This window comes from Vidua chalybeata, chromosome 6 (genome assembly GCF_026979565.1).
Source record: "Vidua chalybeata isolate OUT-0048 chromosome 6, bVidCha1 merged haplotype, whole genome shotgun sequence".
NCBI lineage: Eukaryota > Metazoa > Chordata > Aves > Passeriformes > Viduidae > Vidua > Vidua chalybeata.
The window spans coordinates 38,074,601-38,085,641 of NC_071535.1; the positions used below are offsets into that span (position 1 = coordinate 38,074,601).

At 42.3% G+C, this 11,041-nt stretch overlaps 1 protein-coding gene across 1 annotated transcript; it reads left to right on the forward strand.

Annotated features, from left to right (window-relative positions):
- The first annotated feature begins 1,490 nt into the window (after nucleotides 1-1,490).
- On the forward strand, nucleotides 1,491-8,141 carry PPP1R14D (protein phosphatase 1 regulatory inhibitor subunit 14D). Its single transcript, XM_053946846.1, has 4 exons — nucleotides 1,491-1,673; nucleotides 5,781-5,876; nucleotides 6,062-6,094; nucleotides 8,073-8,141. Exons 1-4 carry the CDS (start codon nucleotides 1,491-1,493, stop codon nucleotides 8,139-8,141), a joined length of 381 nt encoding a protein of 126 aa, XP_053802821.1.
- Nucleotides 8,142-11,041: the final 2,900 nt, after the last annotated feature.

The window sequence follows — 11,041 nt, forward strand, 5'->3', positions numbered from 1 at the left end:
AAAATTTTGCTGCCTGGCAGCACCATCCCTCTGGGGGTGCTGCCATAGTTCTCTGGGGACAGAATTATGCCAGGAGACTGGGCAAGCTTTTGAGAGACCAACCCCTCTGCAGACTGCCTCATGCAGCACCTTTCAGCGGGAGAAGGGTCGGTTGCTTTTCCTTTGGCTTATCTAGTTCTTGGCCTCCAAACTGGAAATACCTTGGCTCCTGACAGCAGAGGCTTACTTGCTTTTTCCATATGAATCATGAGACTGGAGGTGCTTGATCTGCTTCAGGATGGAGGGTCTCAGTCAGTTTGTCCATGTGGTGGGGCAGCTCCCTGGGCAGGCTGCTGGAGGGCTCTGGGAACAGTTGGATAAAGAGGTGTGACAGTGTCTGGAGAGACACAGGTGTCTCTGCCAGTGTCCTGGCACCCTGTAATCACAGCCAGCCTGATTTCTGTTCCTCTGAACAGAACAGCAGTGTGCACTTCTCACACATATTATTCTAAATGTTATAGGGCAATAATGCTGCAGACCTTTAGCTGGGTGGAGAGGAACTGTAAACCAAGCATTGATAATATATAGTCTGATAGCTATTTATGATGCCTCAGCAGGTGAACCTGTTTACCATGAACACTCTTCTGTGGGAAGGAGATGGTGCTATATCCCCGGTGAGGTCTTCCCCTGCAGTGCCATCACATCAAATACTATACTTTTTTGAGCACAGGTATTTTCTTTAATCCCAGAATTTCCTTGCTAAAATAATTTCAAATTAATGTTACTGGGATTTCTACAGAAATTTCAGAGAGAGCTGGACTTAACTTAGAGAATATAGAATGAAAAATGGAGCTCAACTTTGGGTTGCAATGTCATTTCCTGACCTACTGCTGTAAAATAATGAATGAGCTGCCTGACTCCAGACTACTACTTATCTGTGCTGGGTCCAGTGCATTAGCTGGAAAATGCCAAATATACCATCTCCAAGGGAGCTAAACCCTGTAGCTGCAGGCAGTTTACTGAGTATGAACTGCAGCAGGATTCAATGCATTATGTATGGATCAGCCCTCTGGAATTGCACATGCATGTAAGTTACGCCTGTAGGAAAACAGTAATTTAAAACCTCCTTCTTCCCCACCTCTTGGAGCTGACTTGTGTTAAATATTAACAAACATGGTTCATCAATTCCCTGGTTCACTTGGCTTCTTTTAACAACAGATGTTATTACAACAAGTCTGCCTACCTCCCTGCTCCTGTCAGCACATCTGATGGTGCAACCCAAGAGTCTGTGGCTGTAACTCTGCCTGCAGAGCCTGGCTGCTGCCCCAGCCCTGTGGCCACCCGTAACTCTCTCTCTAGGATCACCAATGCCTCCCACCTTTGGTGCCTGTAACTAGCTTGTGGTGGGAGACACTGGGTGCAGAGAGGCTTTGGTTAAAGGAGACAGAGAAAAGGTGTGAGGGGGCCCAGAGGAAGGTGAGCTCCTGCTGTCAGAGGAGGAGGTGGTGAGGATGGCCAGCAACTCCAGTGCACTGCCCCGGGTGACTTTCCAGACGCCAGAGAAACCTGGGGAGGAATCATCACACAGGAAACTGGGCAAGCTGACCATAAAGTACAACCGCAAAGACCTACAGCGCTGGCTAGACCTGGAGGAATGGATCAACACCCAGCTGCAGGAGCTGTACCAATGCCGGGTGAGTAGCTGGGGCACATGAACCACTTGCTTGCCAGGTGAATGGATCTAGAGGCCTGTGTGCTGGCACAGAGGTTTGCTTGCTCTGCTTCACTGGAAATAGTTCCTTGTCTTCAACTTCCAGCAGGTATCTCCATGCCCCCTCTGCAGCTCTCTGACTGGTGTGTCGGCAGGTAGGGAAGCTTGCACTTATGCAATCCAACTAGCTTTGAACTGCCTGGGGTTGCACCCACTAAGGGGGTGTAGCTATTGCTCAGCATGAGTAGCACAACCTAGAGAGATGTATAAACCCAGGATGATTCTTGTTGCTGAACTCCATGTGGTGAGTGGCTCTACAGTGAGCAGTATCCAAGCTAGCTGGGTTAGAGTGATCAGGGTATTCCTGTTCCTTTTTGACACAACAGTGAGGCTCTACCTGCTGTTTGAATAAGACACTTTGGCATGTGCTGTGTCTGTAACTGCAGAGTCTGGACACACTACTGGCAAGAGGGAAGATTGGGAAAAAAAACCCTCTTTGCTCAAATGTAGAGATCTTATGCCTCCATTTTCACCAATCCCCAGAGCTGTCTCCCTTGCCTGAGCTTCCATTTGCACCAGGAATAGTCCCTCCCAAATTCTTCCTGCCTGCCTGGGAGCTGTCTAGTAGGAAAGATCCAGGAGTGCCTATAGCACCTGAATGGTACAGGTTTTTACTTCAGCTGTTGCATTTTTTTCGCTGGGTTAGTGAAATTCAAGTTCCAGCACTGTCTGGATATATTGAAATTTTAACCCTGTACTATCACTTCTATTCATATATTGTCCTTAGATGCATGTCACATTTTGGGTGCTTTCAGAAGCAATAGTGTTCTTCTGTGTTTGAGATAATTCTTTGGAGTGCGGTACAGTAAAAGATGAAAGGCTTTCCCCCATTGTACACCATGATTTTAAACACATTTAAATAGCTTGATTAAGAGTTTTGCTTTTCTCTCTAGGGCAGAATACAGAATTCTCTCTAGATACAGTAAGAGAACACAGCTTTCTTGACTCACAGAGAATCTCCATCTTCAACAGATGACACAGATGGGTTTAACAAATTGTGCAAAACCACTTATTTATGTCCTGGATGGGGATGGACTAAATGAACTCCAGGCAGGCCCTTTCTGTTCCTGTATTCTGTATTTGCACCCCAGTGCAGTGTTAAGCACACTTTTGAGATACAAGGAAATAGGAGCTGATGATTGTTTAGAGTCTTCCTCTCTGAGCATCAGCAGTTTTAAATTGCAATCAACAGTGAAATGGACATGTTAGAGCAGGCCATGAATGGTGGGTGCTACTTGCCATGATGGTACAGAGAAATTTTTGTCTGCCCAGGCTGATTTTCTGGGCCTGAGAGCTATAGAATGATGTCACTTTCACAGCTGAAGACTCAGACTTCAGGAACTGCTTCTAAGTCTGTCCTTGTTACTGTTTTTGCTGTTGTTTTTATTATTATAATCATTATTGTAATAATTTTCTGTGTGACTGTTTCATATTTGATATTTGTATGGGAATGTGCCAGATTCTCATGACATGTTGGGAGATAAAAATAGCTCATTTCTGTTTTAATTTATGCCTTATGCAAAGAACAGGCAGAAAACAAATATGGAGAAAAAGGTCCTTCCTTCTGCTGCAAATGCACGGCTCCTCTGAAAATAAGTATATTACTGCTTCTGTCCTGTTAACTGTTTTAGATTTCCCAAACATAGCTTGCTCTCTAAAAATGACTAATCTCTTCAAGTTAGTTGTGAATTTCTAGTTGTTTTCTATAGCTTATTAAAATGATAGTAATGTATTCTCAGCTGTATCTTAGGCCTTTCGATAATGCATTATGAAACATTATACAGTGCACATGGGAGCAGAAATTATCAGCAGACCTGGTCAGGCAAAATTCAGTGTGTCTGAAAAGTGCTAGCATGGCAGTCCTGGTGAGTGAAGGGTGTTCAAAAGAGTGGCAGTGACAATATTGCTTCCCAACCATGCCTGCACTGGCATTTAAGGGACTGTCCCTGGAGCTGGTAGCTCGATTCAGAGTCCTTTTCCTGACTGTTGAAGTTTGCTAGAGATAAACAAGGAGAATGGCTGCTGCTTTGAGTAACAGAACATCTTGCCCTTTGGAGAATTACTGCAGTTTTAAAGAGTTAAATTTTTGTCACTGTTTTTTTCAGAGATAGACAAGAAGAACTTAGTATGACCAGTAACATGACCCAAGATGGGGTTCTCCATGTGCTACTCTTACTTGCTGAAGTGTACAGAGATAGACCTTTACACTTGCAAAGGTGTCAGAAAAACAAGTCAGTTTATGTTACCACTTCTGTTTTCCAGAGAATTAAGAGCTGTTTACTGTCATCAGAGTAGCTGCCCAAAGGGGATTCTTTTTCCCTACTGCAAAATCCCAGCAGGCACAAGTGAGAAACCCAGTTATGTCCTTATAGGAACAGATTGCCAGTGGATTGCCCTTGCTAGCATCTCTTCAGCACAACAGATTTCCCTGCTTCCTGATGTATTCAGGCCAGCATAAGAGATTTGCTACAAGAACTACATAACATAATGCTGTGCCAGGTCAGAGACTGTTAACAGGATCTCTTCAAATACATACATGTGCCACAGTAAATTACTTGTAATCACAGACATGTCCAGCAGGTCATCCTGCTCTCCTCTGTACATTGTGACAAGACTATTTAGTTGCCCTGCTTCTTTGGGCTTTCTTGTATCCATCAACTTCCATTACAATTGTCTCTTTGTTACCTCTTACTTTGCTCCACCTGCCCTTGGCAGTGCAAAGTTCCTGGGTATCTTCCAGAGATTGAAAATGACAGCAAGATTAGCTCAAACATCATCCCCTAATACAGGGGATGTTTACTGTCATGAGGCTTTTTAGCAACTAAACTAAGACTGTGATTTTCAAGATGATTCCTTGCATATGGAATCCAGAAGAGCATCCACACCAGGACTAAAAAACACAGGGATTTCCTACCCTATCTCACCCTCCCAGCCTACTTAGCTTCTTAACTAGAGACAAAGTCAGACTGGATCAACACCTGTTTTCTAAAAAGTCATGTGAAAACTATTACTTTTAAGAAGAAATACTGTGTGGGTCACAGTGCAATATATTTAACTCTGGTTTATTATTTATTCTTAAGTCAGCTGTGTATCAAAGCTAAACAAGGGCTTTCTACTTCCTCTCTGGCTTGGTATCAGTGATTGCTCAGGAAAAGTTTCTTTTTTTTCCTGTAAGTATTGCCTTTAATGTTTAATGTTTTACATACACATCCATAAATGCCACAACCTGGCAATCAGGAGTTGTGCTGTTCACCCTGTATCCTTAACCTACTGATTACTGTGCCAAAATATCACTAGTGTTGTGTTGTGAAAGATTCATTTTGCAAATACTCTGGAAAAACTCAGGCTGCTTTCCTTGCAGAGATTTGTGACGCTAAAATGTGTCTGTGATCAAGTGTACAAATGTTTCCAACTAACACCCCTATGCAGTACAAGATTATTACTCCAGTCACCAAAACTTGGGGTCCCTCTTACATTAAAGGAAACTATTGTATCCCTCTCATATCAATTAGAGAAGAGTGGCAAAATATTGTTAGGTCTTTCAATAGCATAATTTTCTCTCCATTACTGCAAAAAGCCTTAGTCTAAATATATGGTAGGTGAGTGCAATTAGCATAAAAACCTAAAATTTCCTTCTATTATTTATGCCTCTCTAAGATTAAGCCTGTTGGAGTTCTGTTTGGTGAACTCTTCATAGAGAAAGGTTGTCACAGGCTGGTATACATAACACTGCAGTGTGATATCCTTGAAAGGGTATTCCAATGATGGGTGATGATCCCTGAGCAGTGTAGTGGTTGGAAAAGATGAAGAATGTGTACCTCAGGATATGTGGCTGTAGCAGACACTACAAAGGGGCTGGAATCCATGCCCTCATTACAAGAACCTCCCTTTTTTGAGATGATTTATATCTTGACCTCAACTTTGCAGCATAGTTTTATTGTAACTTAGCTGCTTAGTTCTTTAAAGATGGCCTCTAGAGTTCTTAGAAGTTTGAAGGTTAATTAACTCTGGTGGTTTTTTTCCTTTTTAGCTAAGGGAAGAAACAGAGGCAGCAGCTCCTGAACCACAAATTGATCTTGAAGATCTCCTGGAGGTCCCTAATGAAGAACAGAAATTAAAACTACAGGTCAGATAGAGGGACTTGGTGATTTTAAGTTAGTGAAGTTTTCTCCATAAAGACTAGTGGCATGTGGGGTAGAGAATAGGTGTTTGTAGTGTTACATGATGCTTTCTTGTGCCTTCCTTTTTGTAGGGAGGGGAGAATTAGATCAACTCATAAAATACTAAAATGATGACTCCTTGTTTTTTTAGGAAATCCTCCATGAGTGCTCCAGCCCCACAGAGGTGAGTGAAGCACCATATAAATTTAAATGATACATGTTATACTATTCTGTTACAGTGTCTTTGCTGCTGCTTGGCTGAGTAGCCAAGACACTACCATGCTGCAGATTTGTTTAAGCATAATGGGAGGTGTTTGCCACTTTATTCTGTGATTGTAAAATTACATATAAATGCACATGAATGAGCTGAAGGCAGAGCACTAGAGCAAATAAGGAATTATGCTTTACAATCAGAGGAAGTACTTTCCATGTTTCAGACATCCTAAGCTGATCAGTCTGAGCTGCTATTTGATCCTCAGTGTAGAAAAGCCATAGACAGTGTCATAGCTCACATAACCATTTTTCACACTGTTAACTGAATGTATTCTTAGCTTAAAACACTCTAGGGTTATGAGTGACAAGAATGTAGAATGGACTGGGCAGATAACTGCTGAGCAGTGGCCATGTAGGTTAGTTTTACATATGGATTTTTTCCCCCACATAACTTTGCAAGGTTTTGCTTTGAAACAGACAGTTCAAACCCACAATGTCCAGACAATTGGAGGCAATACTGTGTGCATGCAACACACAGGGATTCCCTTTGCTGCACTGCAATCCTGTGCAAAATGTGGTCCCCATCACTACTTCAGCCACATGCACTGCACATGAACATTCTGCTTGCACATCATCCATCCGACTCCACGTGTTGTTGAGCTGATGTGGCTGTGCAGTGATGAACATACAGAAAATGAGATGAATGCATGACTGAAATTCAATCACTGAATCAATATTAGTATCACTGAAATTAAATGGGCTGTAGCAATCATCACAGATACTCTTCTAGCATGGGTTTCAGCAAAGCTGGCAATATGAAATAGTTTTCAGAGTGTCTGATGTCAAATCTGAGGCAAGAATCTCAAGCGGTAACTGAAGAGAGTTTGCTCTGCTAAGTCAGAAGCCATGAAAGTGTCTTGTGGGCAGCACAGCACCTGCTGAATACAGATACTGCTCTCCCATTGGCAAAAACACATACTTTCCCCTTGGGGATCTTGAATCCAGTTCCCTTGAAAGTTCACAGCAGTTTAACTGCAGAAGGCAGACAAGAAACTGAAAGGACTGACTGAAAAGAAAGGTATGATCCTAGGCATCTACTTCCAGAGCATGTTGTGGCAACCTCTGATAACCCAAGTGCTGGGTTTCCACACAGCACAAATGGTAACAAGCTGCAATATTTCCAGTGATCTTGCCTAATTACAAGAACATGTTGCGATGTCTTTGGGTAAGAAAAGCTGCACACCTCTTTATGGGGATGTTACTTGCCATGGAGAGGGTAAAGTTTGCACTAGTTACATTGCCTTCTGCTTGGAATAACCAGATAGGCCAGTTTAGTTCATAGTCCTTGGCTGTGTCAGCAAAGTAGTCAGGGTTTGTCTCCATTAACTGCTCATCTATCTGCTCTGCCTCTCCTCAACCCCTGCTCAACATTATCATTAGTCCTACATATTTTGCTCCACCTCTTCTCTGCCAGCCACTTCCTTGTAGAACTGGCACAGCTCCAGGATGGTTTGTAATTCACAACATGGAGCTCTACTGGTTCAACAAGAGGGACAGCTTGCTTTGCCCTAGATTGGGAGGGCAGCAGAAGTGGGCAGGAGGTTATGGTGGCAACAGGAAGCAGTGGAACCTAAAAGAGAACAACAGCATCCTGAGGTCATCTCACAGCGGGAAAAGGAGGTATCTGGGATACAGAGGGTCAGGCTAGCTCCTGAGAAGAAAGTAAACATGGCTGCTCCAAACTGAGACAGGGAGCTTTTAGACCCTTCTCATCTATCACAAGGTCAAAAAGATAGCCAAAAGATAGGTTTGTTCAATATATGTCAAATTTTTTTGTTTCTGCTCAATGCGAGGGTAAATGTGGGAATGATGGAAACGCCATAGTACTCTGTGGGCTGGGTAGTGCTGGCATTAATACGACATCCTTCTTCAACCAATTCTTCTTGTAGGACTTCATTACGGAATTGCTTAGTCGATTGAGAGGTCTCCGAAGAGTCACCAATCCTCAGAAGAAATGACCTTGCTCACATGGAAAACCCAGCTCTGGTTACAAGGAAACTTATATCTTCCTGACAAAATCCAGGATCAGCAACAGAACTTCTGAATATATTTAGGACTTATTATTATTAAGAAACATCACCAAGTTTGTGAACTTTGTACCAGTGGTTTGAAGCCTCCACTCCTTCCAGATCTACACACACAGCAGGGAGCTAGATTGTACATTTTCTTGATTCTTAAAGAGTGTGTTAACCTGAGGAACAGGACAAGACGTCCTCCCTTTAGATTCTTCTAGGAATTTCCATGCTGGCCAAGGAGCACTGAATGCAATTCTCAGGAGCTCATCAAGACTTCTTTTTTTTTTTTTTTTGTCCACTGCAAGGAAAACAAGGCATTGGTTATCACTCATTCATCAACATGGAAAATCAGCCACTGTTAAGCTGCACCTCATTTCAGTCTGGCTTGAACCCAACTGTGATCTCCTGCCTGTTACTGCTGTACCTGACTCTACAGCATTGCACATACTTTGCAAGTCTTAATAAGCCTCTGTTTTTTATGAAGGTTGGACAGAAAATATACACTAGTTTGGGTGCACCTGGTCTACTTAAGGGGAAAGGTGTGAAACAGCTGCTAAGGCTAATGGCTAATTTTTTTCCTTTTTGTGGAATTTAAGACTTAAAACTTAGAAGCCTTTTCTAAAGGAACAAGGTCTGGGAATGATTTTTCTCCTAGTTTAAAAAGATGTTGGAAAAATACTTATTTTATATTAAAACAGAGAAAACCACCCATGCACTGCTTGATTTTGCTCTCTCTTAAGATTCTAAAGAAAAACTGAAGTAATAAAATACCTGCTCCCAACTTCCCTTCAGGGAGCATCTCAGAGTGAGTCTTTTGCAGACAGGTAGGTCTCAAAAATGAGCAGTGAAGTAGGACACAGTACCTTGCTGCACAAATTCTTCTGGCTACAACTAATATTTGCCTGGAAAAATACAGAGGAAACTACATCCAGCCTCTCAGCAAGTCAGTAACTTGACACATGTGACTAGGAAATAAGACAGCAAATGGAGGCTGATTGCTTAGGCAGAGCACTCTCACATTATGCCCTGTTCCTATGTTGATACCTGCCAGGCAAACACAAGAGATGAGTCTGAGCCACATCCAGAGGAGCTCCTACAGTGCAGAACATTCAAGGCCAGCTTTTGAGTACACCTTTTGTCTGTTTGGTGAGCCAGGGGCAGAAGGGACCAACTATGGAACCAGAGGGACATGCAGGTTAGCTAACAAAGACAAACAAGGATTCTTGGGCTGGACTGGTAATATCTTCAATGCATTAGTCTTTCCATCTTTATCAGTAGCAGAGTGATGACTGTTATCTTGTTCTTCCCTCCTATTTTCCAGCTGTCAGTGAACAAACTGTAGGTTGTGTCCTCTGAGAGGACAAAATCCAAGCTGCAGTAACAACTTTGATGTAAGGGCCTGCTTCCTTTTACATGCTTTTCTTGTATCTGACTGGAAGCTGGCAAGCCACGGACCCATGTCTTGTTCTAAGACTGCTCCAAGATGTTCTAAGCATCACCCACTAGGCTGGAGAAATGGTCTTTCTTCATTAGGTCCAATATATATCTTTGGTAGCCCTGGGATCATGCCAATTTTGGCTTAATAAGGGGCTAGTGGGACATGCCTACCCTCATGAAATCTCAACTTAATCAATAAAATAACAACAAAAACTTAAATCCAGACCTGCAATGGTGGCAGATCTGACTTATGGATGACACCTGCTAAGACTTGACACCCCTTGAGATAGGAGAGCAGCATATTGACAAAAAGCTCTGAGCACTGACAAAAAAAGACTAGGATCAAACAGAAGTTCAGGTGGAAGAGCTAGGTGGACAGGACATGAGGATAGTGTCCTAAACTAGAGATGCAATTAGCTACAGTACAGCAGTATAGGAGTACAGATTACTTACATACCCCACTAACAGGCTTTGTTTTATTCTGCTGAGCTGCAACAGCACAAAGACATGACATGCCTCTCCTCTGGCCCAAGAGAAATAGTTTCTTCACCCTGGGAATTGTTCTGTATTTCCTCAATATGGAGTGATGCAAAAAGAATTTTTGTCTGTGCTTTAAGGTATTGTTAGAATCAAAGACAAAACAGGTTCTGAAAACTCTGGTTGACCAAAGCTGTCTTCATGTTTATTCTGCAAGTAGCAGGAAAGGAGTAAGGTGCAGATCTATCATGTGCACTTGGTTCTGATACATAAAGAATTCTGATACATAATGATACCTGACAGCACTTGACCTGAGCACACTGAGATCAGGGGAGCAAGGCAACATGTGGCCAGTGGTAGATGGTTTCTCAGCTCACTGGTGCAAAAGAAGAAGCAACATAATGCAGAGTTAACTTCTTTTTTGTTTCATTCTTAAGCACTAGTAAATCACACTTGGCTTGATTTACGTTTTAGCTGCTCTCACACTAGACCACAAGGACAGATTAAAATCAGTGCTTGAAAATTTTTTTTACAAACATCTTCCAGTTAACTTTGCTGTTTCTCAGCACCACCACTAGCATAAGTATGTAGATGTAGATACTATCTAAGAATGTTGCTTGAAAGGAACTTTGCCCTCTTGATTATACCAAGATAACCCAATATATGAAAGTTCTAATGTATGAGCTTTTCGAATTTGAATTCTTGTTGGAGTGGAGCCCACATTTGATAATTCACATACAAAACATTTTGAGAGGGAAAGAAAATCCCTCATGACTTGCTACAAAGACAAGAGCAAACAAGTTGAATCTCTTTCTGGAAGATGCCAAGCTGTCTTCTGTCATTGAACACCAATGACTGAAGTTGATCTAGCCTGTCAAAAAAAAAAATCTTTGTTTACCAGCACCTTTTCAAAGACAAGGATAGGGAGT

Excerpts from the sequence above, each read along its gene's own strand:
- PPP1R14D (XM_053946846.1), top strand. The coding sequence starts at position 1,491 with ATGGCCAGCAACTCCAGTGCACTGCCCCGGGTGACTTTCCAGACGCCA. Across the intron at positions 1,674-5,780 it reads AGGAGCTGTACCAATGCCGG|CTAAGGGAAGAAACAGAGGC; the intron begins GTGAGTAGCTGG and ends TTTCCTTTTTAG. Across the intron at positions 6,095-8,072 it reads AGTGCTCCAGCCCCACAGAG|GACTTCATTACGGAATTGCT; the intron begins GTGAGTGAAGCA and ends TTCTTCTTGTAG.